This window comes from Malaclemys terrapin, chromosome 4 (genome assembly GCF_027887155.1).
Source record: "Malaclemys terrapin pileata isolate rMalTer1 chromosome 4, rMalTer1.hap1, whole genome shotgun sequence".
Lineage (NCBI taxonomy): Eukaryota > Metazoa > Chordata > Testudines > Emydidae > Malaclemys > Malaclemys terrapin.
In genome coordinates, this window is record NC_071508.1 from 67,482,842 (window position 1) to 67,505,247 (window position 22,406).

Below are 22,406 nucleotides of genomic sequence, written 5' to 3' on the forward strand. Positions count from 1 at the left end.
GGCATGCATGGCCACTGCATGCTGTACACCAGCTACCTCTGTCTGGTGTAACTGTTCTTCAGGAGTTGTTTACAAGCTGGTATGACTTACAGCAACCTAAGGCATCTACAAGTTGCAGCAGGAGCCAAACTGACCATCCCCAGGCTCAGGAGAACAAAAGAGGTGGTGTAAAGCCACCTTTACCCAAAACCCCTCAGATGCACTGACTGCATCTCCAACATGGATAAATTGAGCTCTATGACACAACTGTGATATTACAAACATGATTGATAGCATCAGAACTACAGAAGAACCCAAGCAACAAAGCTTGGATACTTATCTAAATGTCCCAAAAGATCAGAGTTTTAGTTTGACCCACTATTCAGAAAGGGGGCTGACCAGAAAGTTAGATCATAGAAGCAGATGTCTCTAAATATCAAGGATGTTCCAATCGGGAAAAAAATTGGTTTTGTCTGTCTTTAATACAACAGTAAACAATTCATTTTTGATGACTGGCAGAGGGATGTTTTAATCTCTTCGTAGCCAAAATCTAATTGGTTGAGACATGTCAGAAGTCTATAAATAATTGCCCACTAATCACTAGGAAGGATGACCACACACTATTGGCAATTTAGTAATTTGCCAAGTGCCCAGAAGTTTTTGGAACTTTTGATCAAACAGTAACAGATGACATGACACTGTCTCCCCCAAATATCTTGTGTTTAGAAATGCAAATCTTTTGCAGCCTTTCCCATTTTGTAGTGCTATGTATGTGGGCAAATAGAGTATACCTCTTTTTTATTTTTAGAGGAAAAATTATGCTCACTTTACAGTAAATGTGACTAAATGTGAGAGGAAACAGAATTGAACAACAGATTACAGATCTCTGGCAAATTTGATCAGTTTTGCTGCAAACTGACCAGTCTTGCCTGAGGAGTTTTATTGGCTTCATAACAAAAGGGATGAAATTCATGAGTTTCACAAGGTTTCATATGAATCTTTTGCTTGAATTCTTAGGTTCAGACAAAGCATTAACAGTAACTTAAGCAAAATATAGGAGTTGTGAAACCATGCTGGTATGGGTCACTGAAAACTGGGTTTGGTTGGCTTGTTACTCCTCTGGTTCTTTAATCAACAGCATCTTCTCATCCAACTACTCTCTGGAGGGCCCTACATCCTATCTATCAAAAGCCACTATAGAGGAGAAACTTTTCTCCTTAATACTGTTTAACACTATGGCTGCTGAACACTCTCACAGATGATCGTTCCTGTTTAAAATCTGACTTCAAAAATACATTAAGGATCTTTATTTAAAAAAATAAAAAGCCTGGATGTCTGTCTTGCCTGTTCTCCATCCTGCCTGCTTTTGCATGAATATTTAACATAAGAACTAAAACAACCACTTGTGGGCAGGCATTTACAACAAATGTACGCATAGACATGCAGTAGAGTACCCCAAATGTGCCTGGCTCTCTGACACCTCTCTCTCTCTTTAATTAGGCCCTAAAAATGGGCAAATACATCAGATCTAATATATATATATATATATATATATATATATATATATATATATATATATATACACACACACATGAAATAAAACAAAAGAAACAGGAAAAACAACTTATAGACACATACATTCTTAAAGAATCTTGTAGATACAACCAATGGATCAAAATATCACAAACAGATGATATATTAAACCAGATGATACTACTTTTTTCTTTAAAGAAAACAGATTTGAAACCATATTCCCAAGTGGTGAAAACAGATATAGCTCCAATTAAGTCAATGAAATTATGCTGATTTACACCATCTGAGAATCTGATCCTTTGTTGTAAATCTAGGCAGTGGGGATAAGGGTATTATAGTGAAAGGTATTTTTAAGGCTGGGCATTGAGATAAGAAGTTCTTTGGTTTCCTTACAAATGCTACTATCACACTTTTCCCCTCAAAAAAAAAAAAGAAAGAAAAAAGAAAGAAAGAAAAAGAGACCTCATGTATTATATCTGGATGATTTTCTTTTGGATGTTTTTGTGGCTCCCTGTTCTCCCTAAACAAAGTATTGAGCCTATATGTTTTACCCAACATGAAACGTAACAATATCCACAATGCTGACAATTATTGAAGCTGCCAGACTGTAGAAAGGAGGCTTCCAACTCTTAAAAAGTCCTCCAGGGAAAAAAAATGTATACATGGAAAAGACAGCCAGTTTGACAGGAAGGAGCTTATGCTCTTCTTGACCCAAAGAAAATTCTCCATCTGCTCCACTGCATTTAATTATTGGATCACACCAACATATCAGGCTGATCAATAGGCTTCAAACTTATAGTGCAAGGCCTCAAAAGATACTGCTAGGGCAGCCAGATACTAAAATGATAAACCTGGATGCATTTTATAATATTAGCACCAGAGGATGGGAGATTAAGGTAGTTTTCTGAGTGGAGAGTGTGGAAAAGGGATAGATAGATAGCTGTCATGCTGGGGTCACTGCTTATTACGCAAATCATAACTTGTCTCAGTGTTACCTTGTGCTCTTCTCATCTGTTGTATTTGTTATCTTCAGTCTTGGATTGCAAGCTCTTTGGATCAGGTTCTGTCTTTTCATTCAGTATGTATGTACAGTGCCTAGCATAAAGGGGGGGGCATCCTTGGGACTTCTAGGTGCTCCTGCAACACAAATAAATAACAATAGCTTATTACAAACCTGGGGGGGGGGGGAGAATTTGGCATCTGGAATCAATAGTTCAGGTTGGGAGGGACTTGTGTGAGGTGGAGGTTGGCATGTTGAGATTCAAGGTTAATAGTAAGGGAAAGTGCAGGAGTTTTGGTTAGAGAGATGGGGTAAGTCAGCTGCACTTGCTACTAGTGCAAAAGAAGAGTTTGGAAGTTGGGAGGAGGTTCAGGTTACAGGTGCTTATCACTGCAGGTGTGCAAGAAAGTTTTAGTGGCTTTAGGGTTTGTGTTGTGAGGTTCATTTAGAGGTTCTGAGGAGATATGGTAACCAGGAAAAAGAGTTGGCTTGGGGGCACCCATTTTTATTAGAAAACCAACATGAGCCCCAACTCCATAGATTTCCCATGATGTCAAGACAAATTTTATCAAACTGACCTGTTGTAAATTAATACCCATACATGGATACTAACAAACAAGCTAAGGCACCTCTTTGTCAGCATCCTCTCATGAAATTAACATGGCAATGTATAAGTATTGTCATTTCATCTAACTTTGCCTAAGAAGCCTGCACAGGTATCTCTTGGAGTACAATTGTCTTAGCTTTGATAATTCAGATTCCAAGTTCATTTTACAACATCAGAGGAAAGCATGTGGAATGGCTAAACATCTACTGATTGTTTTGGGGGCTCTTCTTGGTGCTCACCTGATATTAGTGAAATTCAAACAGACTACATCTCCCATAATGCACCATGATCTGTCCCTGAGTTTGATCCACCATGTGGCAGCATGGGAGTCTTTCCTGTGGTGGAATTAGCAACTGGAATCTCATGAAACACCATAACACCTCAGGCAGACACAGAATTAAAAAACAGGACATGAAAAACCCGACAGGAAAAAAAAAGTTTAGTTTTGGATCAACAAACTGAAACAAAATATTTCATTTCAGGAATGTCCAAATGTTTCATTTCAATTAAAAATGTCAGTATTTTGACTTTTGATCCCAGTTTGGGACAAAATCAAATGTTAAAATACCAGAATTTTGCATAGGCTGGAAATTCCGTTTTTCAATCAGCTCTACAGAGGCCTGTTAGAAATCCCATCCATTTCCCTTTACATGCAGGAATGTTCCAGATTTCTTAGGGCTTTGTCCAGTGCAGTCATATGTTCACAGCCTGTTTTTGTTAAGTTCCTGGTGCTGCAAATGTGATTATTTGATTTCTTTCAAGTGAAATTTACAGGCACATTTATGTTATATAAACATGTACATTTCATCCAATAAGACTAAGATCAGAAACCCTCAGAGATTTCCTATGAGAAATTCCTGAAGGGAAATTTCTCATTTATTTCTACTGTGGTGCATACAAATCTCCAAAATAAATCCTTCATTAAAATATACATGGGCTTAGAATTCAATTAAATTGCTCACTTTAGTGACCATAACACCTATTGCAAGAGAGATCGTGTTAATACAGGTTTCAGAGTGGTAGCCATGTTAATCTGCATCAGTAAAAAGAACGAGGTGTACTTGTGGCACCTTAGAGACTAACAAATGTATTTGAGCATAAGCTTTCGCCGGCTAAATCCCACTTCATCAATGCATGCAGTGGAAAATACAGTAGGAAGAGATACAGATAGGCAGATACAGAGAACATAAAAAAAAGGAGGTTGCCATATCAACTCTAATGAGACTAATCGATTAAGGAGAGCAGGAGAAAAAAAACTTTTGTAGTGACATCCTGACCAAATTCCAATTCACATAACTGTTTTCTGACAGTCTAAACTTCCACCTGTAGTTTCAACTGAATGCAGTATTCCCCGCATCATATCTTAAACTGTTGTGTTGCATTTGTTGCTGTGTACTATTGAATGGTTGACACATTCCACCTGTGAAATGCTGCATTTCAGCAATAAATCAAGTATAATATGCTTTTGAATCTTTTGGAATAAAAGATGATATGTAAACATAAACTATTATTAATGTTAATAGCAATTGTGATAGGTGTGTACCACACACCTGTAATGAAATAGTTAATTGGAGAGAGGGGACAATTAGTGTAGCTGGTTGCACCTGAAGGGTGAGCCAGGCCCAACTGAAGATGAAGCCTAGCTGAGGGATGATCTGGGTGGTGAACATAAAGGGAAGAAGCACAAATATAAACAGGGCTGGAAGGAGTAATCCTTCTTTGAATCCTAGAGAATGGAAAAAAGGCCTAGGGAGAGACTAACTAAGGAAGGCCAAGGTAGGGAGAAGTCTAGGGTGATAGTGAGGCCTCTGAAGGAGCAGACCTTAGCTGCTTACCACAGGGTCCCTGAATGGCACCCCAGATGGATAGGACAGTGGGTGAGCATGCCTGTATCCCCCTACTGGATCACTGGAAAAGATGTGGAAACACTATGAGAAGGGGGAGAAGGAATACTGAGTGCAAAGCTTCTCCTCCAGGGAGAAAGCTCTAGGAGGTGTTGCTCTGCACAACAGTGGGAGAAAAATGCTGCAGAGCCTGGGTAGGAGCAAAGAGTTATGTCTGAGTTTAGTTTAGTGGCTCCTTAGTTTACCTTAGAAGGAGTAAGACCAAATGTGAGCTGGCTGGAGGGTGAGTCATGAGAAGAGGTAGATCCTTAGAGAGCTAGAGCAGCTGTTGGCAGGGTACTTGCTGAAAAGAGTCTGCTAGGCCATGCCCAGCCATAAGGGTATATGCCAACATTGAGTCCACTCAGCAACAAATACATTACAATAGTATTGTGGAAATCTAGGGACCTGTGGCCCTGAGGAGAGAATGTGCAGTTAATTCTGAACTGAAATTCTATTCTAAGACGTTTAAACTCAAGTGCTTTCAGTGGGTGTGTGTGGTGTTTTATTTATTTTATTATTATTTTTTAAAGGATTGAAGGACTCATTCTATCTAGTTTGATCCCATGGCTAACACAGGCCATAAAACTTCACCCAGGAATACCCCCATTGAACCCATAATCTTTTAGAAAGACCTCAGTCTTGATTTTAAACATGCCTACTGATGGGTAATCTACCTCATCCTTTCATAAGTTGTTCCAGTGGTTAAGTACCCTCACTGTTAAACACACCAATAAGAACCTTCTTTATTTTTCTTTAAGTCAGCCCATCAGGATGGGGAAGAGGTTAGGGGCACTAAACCCCAACTATCTTTCTCAGCAGTTCCAAGAATAGTTCTGAGCTGGCAGTGATGAACATTTGCTCTCTGTTCTTTACTGCAGAGGAGGGAAGAGAGAATAGCCCTGGCAGTGGGGGGCTTAGTGAGGAAAGGAGCTTCACTGGCTCTGAGTGAGTCTAGAGTAGTACTCAGGAAAGGATGGCTCTTCTTTTGTACAGAACTATTTAAGGTAGTCTAGGAGAGGGGAAAAACAGGTGAAACTGAGAACCAACAACCATTTATGGTTCCCCAATTCTCTGCTTCAGTCCATATTAGAGCAGCTTGTGGAGATGTTCTAATTTGCACCACTGCAAACAGTCTCTTAGGGACCAAACACTGTCTAGGGACAATCAAAATGCAGTACCCTCCAGCTGCTTCCCCTTTCTGCTCCTAACGTACCCCTTTGTGCTAGGAGCTTCCAGGAATCAGGGCTTGCTATGCTATCTGCAGGCCTGCTGGGAACTTCCAGGTGGTTTGTGCTCCCTTTATATCAGTTGAGTGGTACAAAGGGTGGAGAACAAGACAGAAACTTGCCACAGAGCATTGACCTTCCTGAAACGATATATGCGGCCCTCAAGCTGAGAAGTTGTACACTAGTGCTCTACACCATAATTCAGAGCTTCATAGCAGCAGTGAAGATAAAATCGATGATTCTATTACAAAAGCATAGGCCCCTGCCGTTTGAGCTAAAGAAGAATTGCTAAAGATAAATAATGCAAATAACAGGGGAAGCTGGTCCTAGCACCAGGACACATGGAAGTAAGCATATGCCATGTAGATGAGTGGGGGCTTGGAACTGGACAAACAGTGCTGTGAACTCTCACAATTTTGACCCCTGCTGTAGGTGGTTTCATGAACATGTGATAAATTTCCAGCCAACTCTCATCCACTTTGCCAGCCTTTCAGAAGGAACATGCCAAATTAAGTGCTAGTGTAACCCATACTAATAGAGTGACTCTGGATCATCCTCTATTGGGTAGACAAAATATAGAGATTTATGACTGCTGCTGCTTGCATGCTAATATATCTGGCTCTTCAGCTCAAGTAGTAGAGGCTTATGCTTTTATACAGAGGGTGAGGGCTCTGTCCCCAGAGATGACCCAAATAGGAGAATTACTACATTTGGATATGCTGACTGTAACTACTAGACCACAATCTGGTACCAGAACCAGGAACAGAAACCAACCTGATGCCTGGCATTCCACTGCAGTATCACAGATAGTTGTGTAACCCTCTTACAATGTGTGTATTGTGGTCCAGACCAACCCTGGAGAGACATAGTGGGTAACAGCACGAGTGCGGGTACCATTTCTCTATTATTCCTATAGGTGAAAAGGAGAGGTCTCTGATTTGTATTGATAACCCTCAATCATGAATCAGCCTGCCCAAAATCATGACTGTGTAAACCTCATCATGATTTAAAAACAATTGGGGATCATTACTTATTTTAGTTTTTTTGAGTCTTTAGAGTGCATTCTGATGACATTTTCAACATTTTTCTCCACAACTGTAAGAGCTAGAAACTTTTAAAAATGAAAGCTGAGCCGCACTTAATCACAGGATTATAGCAAATAGGGACTTAAAAAAACCAAACCGAACAAATGCTGCAGGGCTAACCACTAGAGCTGGAACCACTGTGTAGTTGTGGATGTGAAGACTGTGGGTTCAAACGCTGGTGACTGTGGGGAATAAAATGTATATACTAAAAGTTAGTGTTAGAACCCTGCTGTAATTGTGGGGATTATTTTATATTGTACACCAGTGCACCCTTATACTTCAGCGGTGTCGTGTTCATATTTTAGTTTAGTGTTGCATTCACAGCAGTTGCACTCTGCTTAAAGGGAGCTGTGCCTCTAACTCCAGAACAGCTCACTCAATAGCAGGGGCTGTTGGAAGATGCCTGAGAAGGGCATGTGTATCTATACTGCACGCGGGAGTGTGACTGCGGGCTGGCTAGCGAGAGGCGTGCTCCTAGCAGCGCTGCACCCAGACTCGATAGGCCGAAACCGTCACCCCGCCCTGCACCACTCTTGCCGCTCTACCTAGCTTTGACCCAACCTAACTCCCGAGTCCTTCCCCCAGTGATCTACGGGAAGCGGAAGTCAATTGATAGGGGACTGACATCACCATCAGCCAATGGGATTGCAGAGCCCACCTCAAGCGGGTTCCGATTGGGCTACCTCGCGGGAGGAAGGCAGAGCTGCTGCTCAAACTTGCGGCGGGAAGCGCGGGGGGCCCAGGCGAGCCGTCGCCATGGAGACGCTGTTGTGGCAGGTGGAGCAGCTGCCCGGGCTCCTGGCCGTGTCCCGCTCGGGGCAGGTCCGGGACTGGGACCCGCCAACCCTGGATAGAGCCCTGCAGTGGGGCCGCTACTTCCAGCACCTGCACGGCCGCTTCCGCGCCCAGCCCCGGCTCCGGGCCGCCCTGGGGCAGCGACTCCGCCGAGGGCAGCCGGGGCCGCCGCTAGGCTTCGGACACCTGGGGCGCTGCCCGGAGCTGCTGGGCCTAGCGCTGCTGGGCAACCGGGCGCTGCCGCCCGCCGCCTGCCACCGCCTCCTGCGGAGCTTGCTGCTGCCGCCCAGCGGCCAGGCTACCCCGGGGCCCTGCAGCCTCGGCCTCCTGGCCCGGCGCAGGGCCGCCGTCCAGCTGCTGCCGTCGCCCAGCCCAGCCCCGGCGCGCCCTGAGGAGCTGGAGCCGTCGCTGCGAACCGAGGCCCAGCTACTGCTGTCCCGGCTGCAGGAAGACGAGGAGGAGCAGGGCCCGGCGAGTGTCCTGGAGCATCTGCCCGGGCCTAGGGTCTACAGGGTGCTGGCGGCGCTGCTGCTGGAGCAGGCCGGGGACAACGCTGGCAGAGAGGGGGCCAGCTGGGCAGAGCACAGGGAGGGGCCCAGGCCGGCTGCGGCGGTGCTCTCCTGGCTACTCGGGGACCCAGACCGGCTCTCCGCTTTCTGCCGCCTCCTCCCGGGCTCCCTCCTCGTTGCCCTTTCTGCCCGATACCCCCAGCTGGGCACCCCTTACTTGCATCTCCTTACCAGCTGGGGCAGCCGCTTGCGCTACGATCCCCTGCGCGGCCAGTGGGCCAGCAGCCGCTGCCCTAGTGAGGACGAGTTCTCCTGGGAAGAGCTGCGGGAGCGCTTCGGCTGCTTCATGAGGGGACCTGACCCGCTCCGAGAGGCTGCCCTGGCTTCTCTGAAAAACCTGAAGATCCAGGATGGAGACTTCGAAGTCTGCGGCCTGAGTGTCTGGACTGACCTGTTGCTGGAGATGGAGGCACCTCTCTAAAGATACTCCAGCGTTAGCCCGGAGGAGGAAAGGACTAGAACATTAAATAGGTTTCATATGAAATTAAATGGCCTGAAATCCAAGAAACTGGAGTAACTTTCTTTTCTCCATAACTAACATCAAAGCCAACTGGATTATATCTTGTTTGGAGTGAAAAGGCAACTTTGTGATCAGATTGCATGCCATAAAACTTAAGTAAGTTAGCAAAGAGCGCCTAAGGGATTGGGTTCTGCTCTTGCACATGCTGGTATAAACCTGGACTGACTCCCCCCACAGGAGTTACCCATGTAAACTCTGTTAAATGAGCTCAGAATCCTTACATCTAGTCAAGTAGTTCCCAGTTTAATTTCTCTTACACTGAGAACAAGTTGACTAGGAATCCTTCTTCTTTCCTCTTCCAATTTGTTTTCTTCCCACCACCTCTTATGTCTTTGCCAGCTCTGATATTCTCCAATACTTATGGTTGGGCTATTTGGTTTAAGGATACCCTTAATTCTGCTGATCACTAACAGGAAATGCTTCCATCCACTATTGGCACTATTGCTACAAAAGTAAAGTGTGCAAATACCTTAAAATATAGAGAAACTAGCTTAACTTTCTGTGTGTTGAAAAGTTAGAAGTTGAACTGTGTATTGCCATGGGTACAGTGTGTTGACATTTGTCTGTTTCTAGCAGTTGCATACTGGCAGAGTACAAAAAGGGGAAAGGGACTTTTTTGTCTCACCTTTTTAGGATGCTCATAATTCCAAGTTAAATGTATTCTTCGCTATCACCTTGTCTTCCAGTAGTGGTTTATTTTTGCCTTTTTTTTTTTTTTTCTTCATGCTTCGAAATATCCTAGGCACAATGTGGGTAGGAGTGCAGAGGTCAAAGGAGATTTCATGCCCAGTGGGAAAGAGTCTAGAAGGCGTACATAAAGCCTTGCTGATTTGATCTTTTATCAATTACCATGTGGCATGTTTGTTACTATATTGCAGTGGAAACTTCATTTTCCTATCCTATTTGTTTATAACTATGAATGGATACTCAGTAGCTTAGCTTTTTGGTGAAAGTTTCTTTCACCAAACTGGAACCAGAATGGGAAAGTAGAAATACCTTCTTTCAATGGGTTGGGCAACAGACTTCTTCTTTCACTCCTAGATGATTACTGAAGGACCTGCTTGTCTTAATTAAACTGTGACTTTGATCACAATCTCTATGTGGGAAAATAATTACTGGTCAGGATTTGCTAAATGAAGGCTAGATGTGGAAACTGACCATGAACTATAAAATGGGCATTATCCTAACACAAAAGCAACTGGCTCCTGCAGTTTACTGTGAAAAGTCTAGGTTAACTGCTCAGTTTTTTAAATAAAACACTTTGTTACACAAAGCAAGAAGTGGAATGTTACAGGTATGAACATGGAAGGTATTTGACCTACAGCCTCAATATACTTTTGAGCTATGATGCTATCTAACTGCACATAAAAATAAACAAGTTTCAGAGTAACAGCCGTGTTAGTCTGTATCCGCAAAAAGAAGAACAGGAGTACTTGTGGCACCTTAGAGACTAACAAATTTATTAGAGCATAAGCTTTCGTGGACTACAGCCCACTTCTTCTATATGCATCCGAAGAAGTGGGCTGTAGTCCACGAAAGCTTATGCTCTAATAAATTTGTTAGTCTCTAAGGTGCCACAAGTACTCCTGTTCTTCTTTTTATAAAAATAAACAGTAAATCTGTTTTGCAAAGCAATTGAAATGCTGTATGGCGATGATACAGGGCCAAATCATGACCTCTCTACATCTGTGAGTGAGCAGTTAATTGATGAGACTACCCAGGTAATGTTACTACTAGTGTGAGTGACTGCTCATCAGTGGACCATAAAGGGGGGAATCCTAATCTGGCTTATTGTGAGCCACTGTTAAGAGTGTATCAGTAAAATGACACCTTCATTAAGGTATCTGAAAAATGCTTTAGATTGTCTGTTTAAAAGCACTATGTAAATGGAATATGCTGATGTAGAACAATTTTAAGAATTCTGGCAAGTCTAGTCTAATCTGAGAGCAAATTTGTATGGGCAAATTATAAACCTATGAAAATAGGAAACTATACTATAAACCCCTTAATTAAAAGACCTTTCCTTATTGTAGTGATAGTAGATGAGAGAGAGAGAGCAGAAGCTCCTTCTCAGTGAAACTTGAGTTATCTGGTAGTACTGAATTCATCTTCAACCCAATGTGGCCCATTAAAGCAAGGAATTTCTGCTGCCAGAACATTCAGGCCCCTGCATATCACCCACTTAATGAGGTTCTTACAGGGGTGTGGTTTTTTTTTTGTTTTTTTGTTTTTAATCAAAGCTGAACATCTAAGCCTGTTCCTATTGTTACCTTACTGACATTTTGCAGAATACACACAAATTTCAAAGCACAAATAAATCCACAATAAATGAGTCAAATAAATTACCATTGAGACTTTTGGTAAATTACAGGAACCCTAGCATTCCTTTGCTGTGCCACAAAATGTTGCAAATATTCTGTTGCTGTGGAAATCTTATTTCTTAACCTCATATTTGATAATTTAACAATCCTACTTATCAGACAGTATGATAAAAACCAAAACTGTTTGCAAGGGGAATTATAATTAGCAAATACTTTCTATTCATGTTTTAACTTAAAATCTAGCAGAGCTAACATAATTTATATCTTATAGTTCCACTCCCCTTAAACTCATGGAATACTAGTGAAGTAGTATATATGTATAACAGGCTCCTACTTCTGCTTTCTCAACCTGTTGAATCAAGTTTTATCCTGTATTTTCATACCTTGTTGGCACCCGCTTCTTGCTGTTATACAGGGAAAGAATACCATGGCATCCAATTTTCACTTTGTACTTTATCTCTCTCTCTTGGTAAATATACTGAATCTACGACCTTTTCCAGAGTCTTACTGAATTATCCTGGAATTTCAAACCATACCCTGGATGGGAATAATTTGTTGCTACCAGTAGTGCAGCATGTGCAACATCTAGATCAGTGATACTCGGACTGAGGCTCATGAGTCGCAAGTGGCTCTTTAATGTGTCTCCTGCAGCTCTTTGCAGCATTGGGTCTGGTTCTGTTCAATATCTTCATAAATGATTTAGATACTAGCATAGAGAGTACACTTATAAAGTTTGCGGATGATACCAAGCTAGGAGGGGTTGCAAATGCTTTGGAGGATAGCATTAAAATTCAAAATGATCTGGACAAATTCGAGAAATGTTCTGAAGTAAATAGGATGAAATTCAATAAGGACAAATGCAAAGTACTCCACTTAAGAAGGAACAATCAATTGCACACCTTCAAAATGGGAAATGACTGTCTAGGAAGGAGTATTGTGAAAAGGGACCTGAGGGTCAGAGAGGATTACAAGCTAAATATGAGTTAACAGTTTAACGCTGTTGCAAAAAAAGCAAATATCATTCTCGGATGTATTAGCAGGAGTATTGTGAGCAAGACACAGGAAGTAATTCTTCCTCTCTACTCCACGCTGATTGGGCCTCAACTGGAGTATTGTGTACAGTTCTGGGTGCCACGTTTCAGAAAAGATGTGGACAAATTGGAGAAAGTCCATAGAAGAGCAACAAAAATGATTAAAGGGTCTAGAAAACATGACCTATGAGGGAAGATTGACAAAATTGGTTTGTTTCTTCTGGAGAAGAGAAGACTGTTATGTCCTCTGTTTTCCAAGTACATAAAAGCTTGTTAGGAGGAGGAGGGAAAAAAATTGTTCTTAACCTCTGAAGATAAGACAAGAAGCAATGGACTTAAATTGCAGCAAGGGTGGTTTAGGTTAGACATTAGGAAAAACTTCCTAACTGTCAGAGTGGTTAAGCACTGGAATAAATTGCCTAGGGAGGTGGTGGAATCTCCATCATTTGGAGATCTTTGTCCAACCTGTTCTTAAACACCTGTCAGGGATGTACTAGATAATACTTAATCCTGCCTTGAGTTCAGGGAACTGGACTAGATGACCTCTCGAGGTCCCTTCCAGTTCTGTGATTCTATCATATTAAAACTGTATGATTTAATAGTAAAGCATCCTGATTGGTTAACAATGTTATTAATTGTAGTTGATAAAATAATACTTGGTCAGTCACTTTGTTGTGAGAAATGTATAGTAAATTCAACCATGAATTCACACTACTGTGCTTCTTTTGGGTAATGTTGATTGCTTATTTGGCTTCTGAACCATTGAGGTCTGATTATCACTGATCTAGATGTTGCTGTACATGATGTAATGTTGTTCTGTTTTTAAACAATGGCAGTTGTATACTCCAAAAATTATTTTCCTATGTTATATGGCACTGAGTGCACTACCTGTGAGATTATATTTTTCCTTTGCCTTCCAACCCCAAGAGGAGTCATAACTTCCAATTACATATTAAAGAATCTGTCATCTTAAAACACGTTTAAAATGTTAGTTTTAACAATGGTAAACACAAACACCTAAGATTCATCTAGCTGAAAGAAATAAGAGGCCATTGGCACCTTACATAAGGGTCATCACCGGTGAAAATCCACCAATGACCGCAACAATGGGAATTTTAACTAAAATTGTGTATACAAGGTCAGTATCCGTTTGAAATTTACTTTTTAAGTAGCTAATATTGTCCTAACTCTTCTTTTTATCATGTTTGACTGAACTTTCCTTTTGATCTAGTTTATATTCAGCTGAACTGGGTCTGATCAGCCTTTTGTGTGGGGGTTTTTGTTTTGCCATTCACAAGGAGTAAGAAGTCGTATGAACTGCCCTGATGGAAAATGCACAGCAGTACAACAAAGAGATGGAAAATGTACACTGATGCTTTTAGCACTGTCAGTTTTATGTTGCATGAAGTGCCATTCTTTTGATAGACATATACAATGTGTTAACATTTGAACAAACTGCCTCTGTGTAGTCACAAAAACTTTAGAAAATTAACATGTAGCATATAAACTTGATGAAAGTAGCATTTTCTTGATGCTGAAGGTCATATAAACATCTTGAGAATCACGTGCATAGCAGTGTGGGAAAATGGGCCACGTTGTAATGGTTAATACAGTGTATATTACACTTTGTTGCTTTTAAAAAGCTGTTTATCATGTTAAATGCACAATATATTTGGATAATAAAGAATGTCCATGTTCTGGACACTTATTCTTATTTCTGCTACCTATCGACTGAAGTTATAATTTGACTAAAAATTATAGCTCCTATTGCCTTCCAAGTCTGTGACATAGGTGTGGTCAGAATAGGCAACTCCTGAGTTATAATTGCTGTTTGACCTTGGTTAGTTAATTCCTCACTTGGTTTTCTCCATCTGTAAAATGGGGATACTGCTGAACTAGCTGTTGGGAGCACTTTGGGGCTGGGGGGTTGGCTGGAGGGGAAAACAAACTCCATCTTTGAAAGTGGAGTAGTTTTGCCACTGACTAGGCTAAACTAATTTTGATTTCTGCACACCTTGGCCACTAGAGGGTGCTTATATTATTGTAGGAATTAAACAAATACTGAAAATTAAAAGGGGGGAAAAACAATACTGGGGTAACCTAAGTTAGTCACCCTGATGAATAGTGGAAACTTTGTTGTTTGGACTTCCAGATTCTGCCTGATTGTTTCCTTCTCAGAGGGATGAAAAGGAGGTGCTCCCACTCTCACAATTTTAGACAACTATTCTGTATCCTGAAATGTCTGTAGTCTGGCCTACCTGTGAACAGATCAAATTTATCCCTCTTTACTTGTACTTTTTGGATTGCTGACACTCCACTGTACCCTCATTGGGGGCTGATGACTATTCGGTGGGTCATAGAATAAAACATTTAGTCCTTTACTGAAGTCAATAGGGAGTTCTGTTGTTATTGACTGGGGATTGGATCAGGTCTTTAGCACTGACATCAGTAATCATTAATTTGCCCTTGGAATCCCTGCCCCCCCCCCCTTTTTTTTTGGGTCGGAGAGGCAAATAAAGATGTGAGAAATGGACAAAGATGCTGTCCTCCTGCAGCAGCTGTTTGTTTGGAACATCCACAAAGGAGTTTCTGTAGTGTCAAGTGTGGAATCAAGGTGCATTTGCCTTGTTCTTGATGTGTTGCTCTTTGTTCCATTTTACATGTTTCTAAATTAACTATCAACTCAGGAAAGGGAATAGATGGATCAGTGAAGATCTCTGCTTAATGTGCAGCTGTTGTCAAAAACGCAAGCAAGATGTTAAGATGCATAAGGAATGGGATAGAGAATACAGAAAATATACCACTACATAAATCAGGACTGCAGCCTCTTGTGAAATAGTGTGTGTGGTAGTGGTCACTCCATTTCAAACAGGATATTACAAAACTAGAGAGGATCTAGAGAAAGTCAGCACAAATGATGAGCATGAAAAATAACTTTCATACCAGGAAATGGGGATTGTTTACTGGTGGAAACAAAAATTAATATAAGGGAAGGCAAGCAGGGAGCTTTTGTTCTCCCAGTCTGACAAGACAATATGGGATGCTAAACAAATTAAAAGGTGTCAAATTCAAAACAGTTACATGGAAATAACTTCACACAGGGCATAATTTGTCTGAGGGACTCATTGCCACAGGATGTCATCGATGACAAGAATTAGCTAGATTTAAAAAGATTTTCACTTACATGGATGAAAAGAATATTCAGAATTGTAGCTAAAGTTAGCTGATGTTGAGAGGGATAGTAAACCTTTATTTTTCCTTGTTTAAAACAATCTCTAGTTAATAGGGATTAGGATTATCCCCCATTTGTCTATTGCAGGGTTCTTGCCCCTTCTGAAAAATGTGATGCTGTTCACTGTCAGAACAGAATACTGACCTAGATGGACCTCATGTTTGAGCCACTATGATAACTCCTGTGATGCAGAAAGAAGTAAGTAGTCCTTAAAGGCTAAAAAGTATAGAGAGCATGAGTTTAAACTGTATCCAGGCCTTGCTGTATTTTGCAGCTATGGAATTTACTATTAAGTCCATTCCTTGCCACAAAATTATGCTCCAGAATTGAAGCTTTCACTTAATTTTTTTTCTAGCCCTATGATAGTATAAAAAGATTCCAAGCATAAGCAAACTGTAAACTAATGCAGTGGTGTCTTTCTAAATCTATACTATCCTATCAATAACTCAGAAGTGTTAGAGCAAGTTTTCTTTTTAATCTAATCACTTCAGACACATCCTCTGTCCTGTTACACTTGTGTATTGTTTCTAGGATCTGGCTGGCATGTAGTTATGCAGGGAAGGCTACATAGTTTCCAGGCCTCCACCTGAGTAGGCCTCAATTCAGACCACTAGCAGTAACACTCCTATGCGTAACTGAAGTATATTGGAGCCAGGCTGGGGTCATCAACTATAACCAGATTCCTTTTTCTAGAACAAGACTAACTTGTGGCCACTGATGTCTTTAGTCAGACCTACCTTCCATTTAGCAATATGGGAGAGTACGGTTAGGATGGTCACAATGCACTGACATCTGTTCATGACTTCCAGCTTGAGAATAGATCCTGCCTCTACAGAGAAGCATTCTGAGTAAGCTAATGCTTGTTGGTGACCTATGAAGCAATAGCTAATCCTCATTGAGTTCAGAGAACACAAGGATTTCTCTGGTTCAAACAAGTGATTCAAAATATTACCATGTGCAAGTGGAAGAGAAACTGTCAATGTTGAGTGCCTTTTTCTTCATATAAAATAGTGAAGATGCATGCTTTGGTGGACTTACCTTTATTAAAATTCACAACTTTTACGGCCTCAATAAGTACCATTTTCAGGTCAACTGCAATCTTCTTTGCCACTAGAACTTCCTGGTGAATTAAACAATCTGTCCAAATGGTTTGGGATGCAGTTGACTCTTGATTCTTGTCATAAAGTCGCTGTTTTTCCCTTTCTCAGATTAGGCACCCTCAGCGCAAATACCAATACAGTAATGTCAATCCAACCGACCTACAAGATCTGATAGTTGGAATACTAAGATACTACAAAGAATTTTGTTCCCTTGTTGCACATGCTCTTAGTGAACTGCAAAACAGAATTCAAAACATATAGGAGTGGGAAGGATCCGTACTGATCAAATGGTAAAAGTTGTGCAGAAGATAATCTGTAGCTTCATTCAGCTGTACTAAAGAAATATTGGCTTTTCTGAACTTTTCTAAACCGCTCTTTCCAAATATTTGCACCCAGGTCATGAATTCTCCAACTACCTATCAATGGAGAAAGAGAGTTGCTTTGACTCTGGTAGCGGAAGATCCTATCATAGTGTGACGTTATTGACATGAACTGTGATCGTATAGATCATGGTTGCAAGCAGGATCCTGTGGTTGCACCAGGTTTTGTACAGAGGCGGTCAAGTGGGGTGTCTATGGAAAGGTTGTAATTTGCTGGTTATGATGATGCTGTCTGTATGTGTGTATCACTTTCGTATTTGAAGTTATGAAGATTGGCTATGGACTTGTGTCTCAAAGAAACTTATTGGAACATCTGTTTTCAGAGATTTCATCTGTAATCAGTTTCTTAATGTATTAGACTTAGTCTTGCATGTTTTTGTTTTATTTTGCTTGGTAATGTATAGGTTGGGTCAGAGACCCTCTTGGGACTGTCACCTGATAGGCTCAGCACGTTTTCCCTGCCAGCTTGCGACTTCAAAACCCTGCCTTGTTGAGCCAGAAGTGCTAGCCTGCTGCAAACACAGATCCTGCTCTGAGCCACGTCCCCCAAAGCTGCAGGCTTTAACTGAAAACCACTTAGCAGGTATTCCTGTCTCCAGCACCCAGATACCCAGTTCCCAATGGGATCCAAACCCCAAATAAATCTGTTTTACTCTGTATAAAGCTTATACAGGGTAAACTTATAAATTGTCCACCCTCTATAACACTGATAGAGAGATATGTACAGCTGTTTGCTCCCCTAGGTATTAGTCACTAACTGTGGGTTCAATAATAAGCAAACATGATTTTATTAAATATAAAAGGTAGGATTGAAGTGGTTCCAAGTAGTAATAGACAGAACAAAGTACGTTACCAAGCAAAATAAAACAAAAACACACAAGACTAAGCCTAATACAGTAAGAAACTCAATACATCTGAAATCTCATCACCAGAGATATTCCAAGAAGCTTCTTTCACAGACTGGACTCCTTCCTCGGTTGGGTCCAGCAGTCACTCACACCCCTGTAGTTACTGTCCTTTGTTCCAGTTTCTTTCAGGCATCTCTTTGGGGTGGAGAAGCCATCTCTTAAGCCAGCTGAAGACAAAATGGAGGGGTTTTCAGGGCCTTTTATATTCTTTCTCCTGTGGGCGGAAACCCCTTTGTTCTCCTGTGCAAAATCACAGCACCAAGATGGAGTTTGTAGCCACCTGGTCAAATCACATGTCCATGAATGATTCAGCTTTTTGCTGGCCAATGCCATTGTTTACATGTTAGTTTGAACATTCCCAGGAAAGCTCAGATGTGGATTGGTATCTCCCAAAGTCCATTGTCAATTAAGTGTTTCATGATAGACTAATCTCAGTAAATGCCCGTTCTCAAGAAGCTGACCTAATGCTTCACCGAGGCTACTCCGAATCAAGCACATTGAGATACAAGTACATATCCAATATTCATAACTTCAAATACAAAAATGATACACACATCATTATCATAACCAGCAAACTACACCCTTTCCATTAATACCCCACTTGACTTCTTCTGAACAAGACCTGTTGCAACCACAGGACCCTGGTTGCAACAATGATCTATATGGTCACAGTTCAGGTCAATAACATCACACGTAGGTCTAACAATATCTAAGGCACGTGGTGCAATCAATATTTCTCCAACCATGAGGCTTGGCAGCTTTTGCTATTCATGGAGCTACACAAATATACTAAATCTGATGTGTGGAGTGTTTTCATGTTTACAGTATTGCCAGATAATAAAACAATCTGAAGAATTCAAAGAATTTCTTTCATAAAGATGGTTACTTGCTTTCCAAATGGTTTAGTGCTCATTGCCTCTAATGGCTGTCTGCATGCCTATAATATTTTGCCAGATACTGCAACAACATCTTTGCAGTACTGCAGTAGCTGGCAAGCATTCTAGTGCATGCTTTAGTTTGAGACTGCCAGAGAGAAAACTAAGGATTCATTCAAGAAATAAAAATTGTAAGAAAAGAACAGTGGGTACTACCATCCTGTTGCTTTTCTCCATGCAACAGTGGAGGTAGCGTGCACTGTAATCTAATTGCTCCTTGTGAGGAAAACTGTAGAGCAAGAGGAGCTATAGACAAGTCCCAGGAGGGCAGGGAGATAGCATACACAATGTCAGACGCCTGGCTGCAGCAAAATGGCAAATTCTATTCAAAAAATGCTCCATGCCATAGCATACTGGAAAAATGTAAAATTTCATGGCTGCAAAATGGTAGCTTCCGCATGACCTTGATTGAAATGAATGGGGCAGTTCAAAGCAGGCATCATTGCATTGGTTCACCTGAAAAATGTATATCAGGTGTAATGTTTGCAGTCATAAGGGCTAGAAATATGATTTTTTTCAATGAAAGTGCAGACAAGGGAGAAAAAGGTGTGATGAAACCTGTTTGCATCCCTGCTCAGGGCCTCATGATAGAGAATCCTTGATCTAGGCAATTTCAGCTGATATAGGAAATACGATAGAGGTAACAGACTGTTAATCTTTCATCACTTTTTACAATGTTTCTTTTTAAATGCATTTTTACCCCCAGGAAATCAAGATTATGAGCTGTAAATGAACTACATAATTTATCTCATTTATATGCCTGTTTACCTGGGAAAACATATACCAATTAAGTTCTTTTGTTTTCTCTGCTTAACAATTTAGGAAATAATGTACTATCTTTGCTAATAAACTGTACCAATAAACCCACAAAAGTCTATAGCTATGATTTTAAAAAACTTGCTGATAAGGGGGAAAAAACTCTTTTTATTGCCTATTACCAATTAATTTTCCACCAATGAGAGAACAGGATGTGATTGGATGTTAAATTACAAATATTTTCATTATTTCTGAGGTGAAGTTGCTGTGGTTTCATAATGATCCTAACAATCAAAGTTTTATGAGAAAACACAGATAACAGAACAAGCACACAATTTAATTTACAATAACAATACATTTTACAAGTTCAGAGACTGAATTAACATTAGATGAAGCACAACATTTATCTATAGAAATGAATAAGCAGAGAGTTCCCAATTGTGAACGGATATGTGAACCTGGTTCTCTAAAGGATGCAAGTTAAGCCTTAGAACCTTTACATAAGTAAAGCTTTCAGGAAAGTTTAATGAATATTTTTAAATATTTTTTTGTGCGCAAATATTTAATTTATAAATTTCTTCAATGACAGTCAAACCTGTACTATATGAGTACACAATTATATCAATCAATACAAATCTTACAACCCCCCTTTCAGTGACAAGCTCTAGCACCCCATGCTTTGAAGCAACAATTTTAAATTTGGCCGGGGTGTTGCCCTGATGTCGGTGTGGCCTTTTGCTGTCTCTGGGAAAATTTAGCAGAATCTGGCCAATTAATATGCCTTTGAAAAAATCTGAGTTTGCATATGTTTGGTAGAGACTTGTTAGAGTTTGGCAATTACATTCTCCAAAGATTCCGTTTGCAATGGGCATGCTCCATCCTTTCATAGCTCTTATGTACCCACCATACTACTAATGTGCCAGTTCTACACAGTGATTGAGCATGCTTTATTCTAGGAATGCAGGGGCTGAGCAGAGCTTTCCTTGCAATTGCTCTTTCTGGCTTCTGGGGGCACTGGAAATTGGTATGCAGGATACATGGTAGATAGTTTATGTCTGGTTGCAGTGTATCTTTTCTTGTCTCTATTAATAACTGTAGCCCTTGTGCCCCCCTCACACCCATGCGTTAACTCTATCTTCTATGGGCAGCTTGCACTACCTACACATGGAATGGGGACCTAACCACTCTCACAGCTGTGTGTCACCCTTCTATGACCCTGTGGTGGGCACTCTGTGTCTGGATCCATGTGTGAGAATGGAGAGGGAGGAGGGCATGGAGCAGTGAGATGCACATTTTACCCCCTGTACTCAATGGAGCTGAGGAGCAGAAAAGATAGCATAGCTCCAGAGTGTACTATCTTTCTACTCCTATCATGTTGTGGTTGGGATCCTCCCCTCCCCGCATAAAGGAAGTTCCCTTGCTGGCCAGTTGAAATGCACTGTGGAAGGATGGGTGGATGGGAGAGACAGCCGCTGTGGAGGTCAAGAGTCTCTGTTCAGATAATCCTGCTCTCAAAGTATCAGCAAAGCCATCTCCAGAGCCTGGTACTTCAGAGAGAGGAGCAAACTACACTCCTCTGCTAGACCAATCAATGATAAATCTCCATGAGGAAACCTCACAGAGACTCTACCCCTTTTCATGCTGGTTTTATCAGACCCTGAATTTGGCAGAGGATTCTTCCAAGTAATAACAGAAATTGTTACCCAAACGGTCTCTATCTGCAGTCCTGTTTTATTAATATTAAGTATTCAGCTCTTAAATTACTCTTCTGTTGCATGATAAATTCCTGTAGTATTATGTAATCAATTTATTATAATCCCTAACCTAGAACATTTTAGCAGAAATGTTTCTGATATACATTACATAGAGAATATAACAGTCAGATTCTGAATTTAGTTCTCAGCTGTGCCCTCCTATTGCCTTTCCCACTTTAGTGAAACTCCAAAATGACTGCTTAGTAATGTAACATTCATATTCTGTAACTTGCAAAGAGGCTAATTTCAGCATTTGATAAAGCATTGTTTGTGGAAATCATGATGAGTTTTAAATCCCAATCCAAAGAGTTTCAGTTTGCATGCTTCCTTTCGGATTGTTTCCCAAAATCAAATAACACAAGCCTTCCTAACCTACACATTCACATCTTCATTCCTCTCACGTTATTATATTTTATAACAATCTGAAGAGGAGATCTTATTATGTCATCTAGCATTTCTGAACAAAAGTCATAACATTGCTCTTTAATTATAAAGGTAGCAATTAAAACAAATGGCATTATGACTTCTGCAGTGTTCAACAGGAACAGTAAGGGTATGTCTACACTACGGGATTAATCCGAATTTAGATAATTCGGATTTGAGAAACAGGTTGTATAAAGTCGAAATGAGTGCGGCCACACTAGCACAGTAATTCGGTGGTGTGCGTCCAAGTACCGGGGCTAGCGTCGATTTCTGCACTGTTGCACTGTGGGTAGCAATTCCATAGCTATCCCATAGTTCCCGCAGTCTCCCACGCCCATTGGGATTGTGGGTTAAGATCCCAGTGCC

The 22,406-nt window shown here is 41.0% G+C and overlaps 1 protein-coding gene across 3 annotated transcripts in view; it reads left to right on the forward strand.

Moving 5' to 3' along the window:
• The first annotated feature begins 8,072 nt into the window (after window positions 1–8,072).
• Window positions 8,073–22,406, forward strand: part of FANCF (FA complementation group F) — a 72,647-nt gene continuing 58,313 nt past the window's right edge. For 2 of the 3 annotated variants that reach the window (XM_054028768.1, XM_054028767.1), the window contains exon 1: window positions 8,073–9,296. In XM_054028768.1, the coding sequence (XP_053884743.1) occupies window positions 8,073–9,101 (1,029 nt within the window). In that variant the 3' untranslated portion in view covers window positions 9,102–9,296. Of the gene's footprint in view, window positions 10,579–10,814; window positions 13,156–22,406 lie in introns of those variants that run through there. The other variant, XM_054028766.1, reaches the window with a different exon arrangement.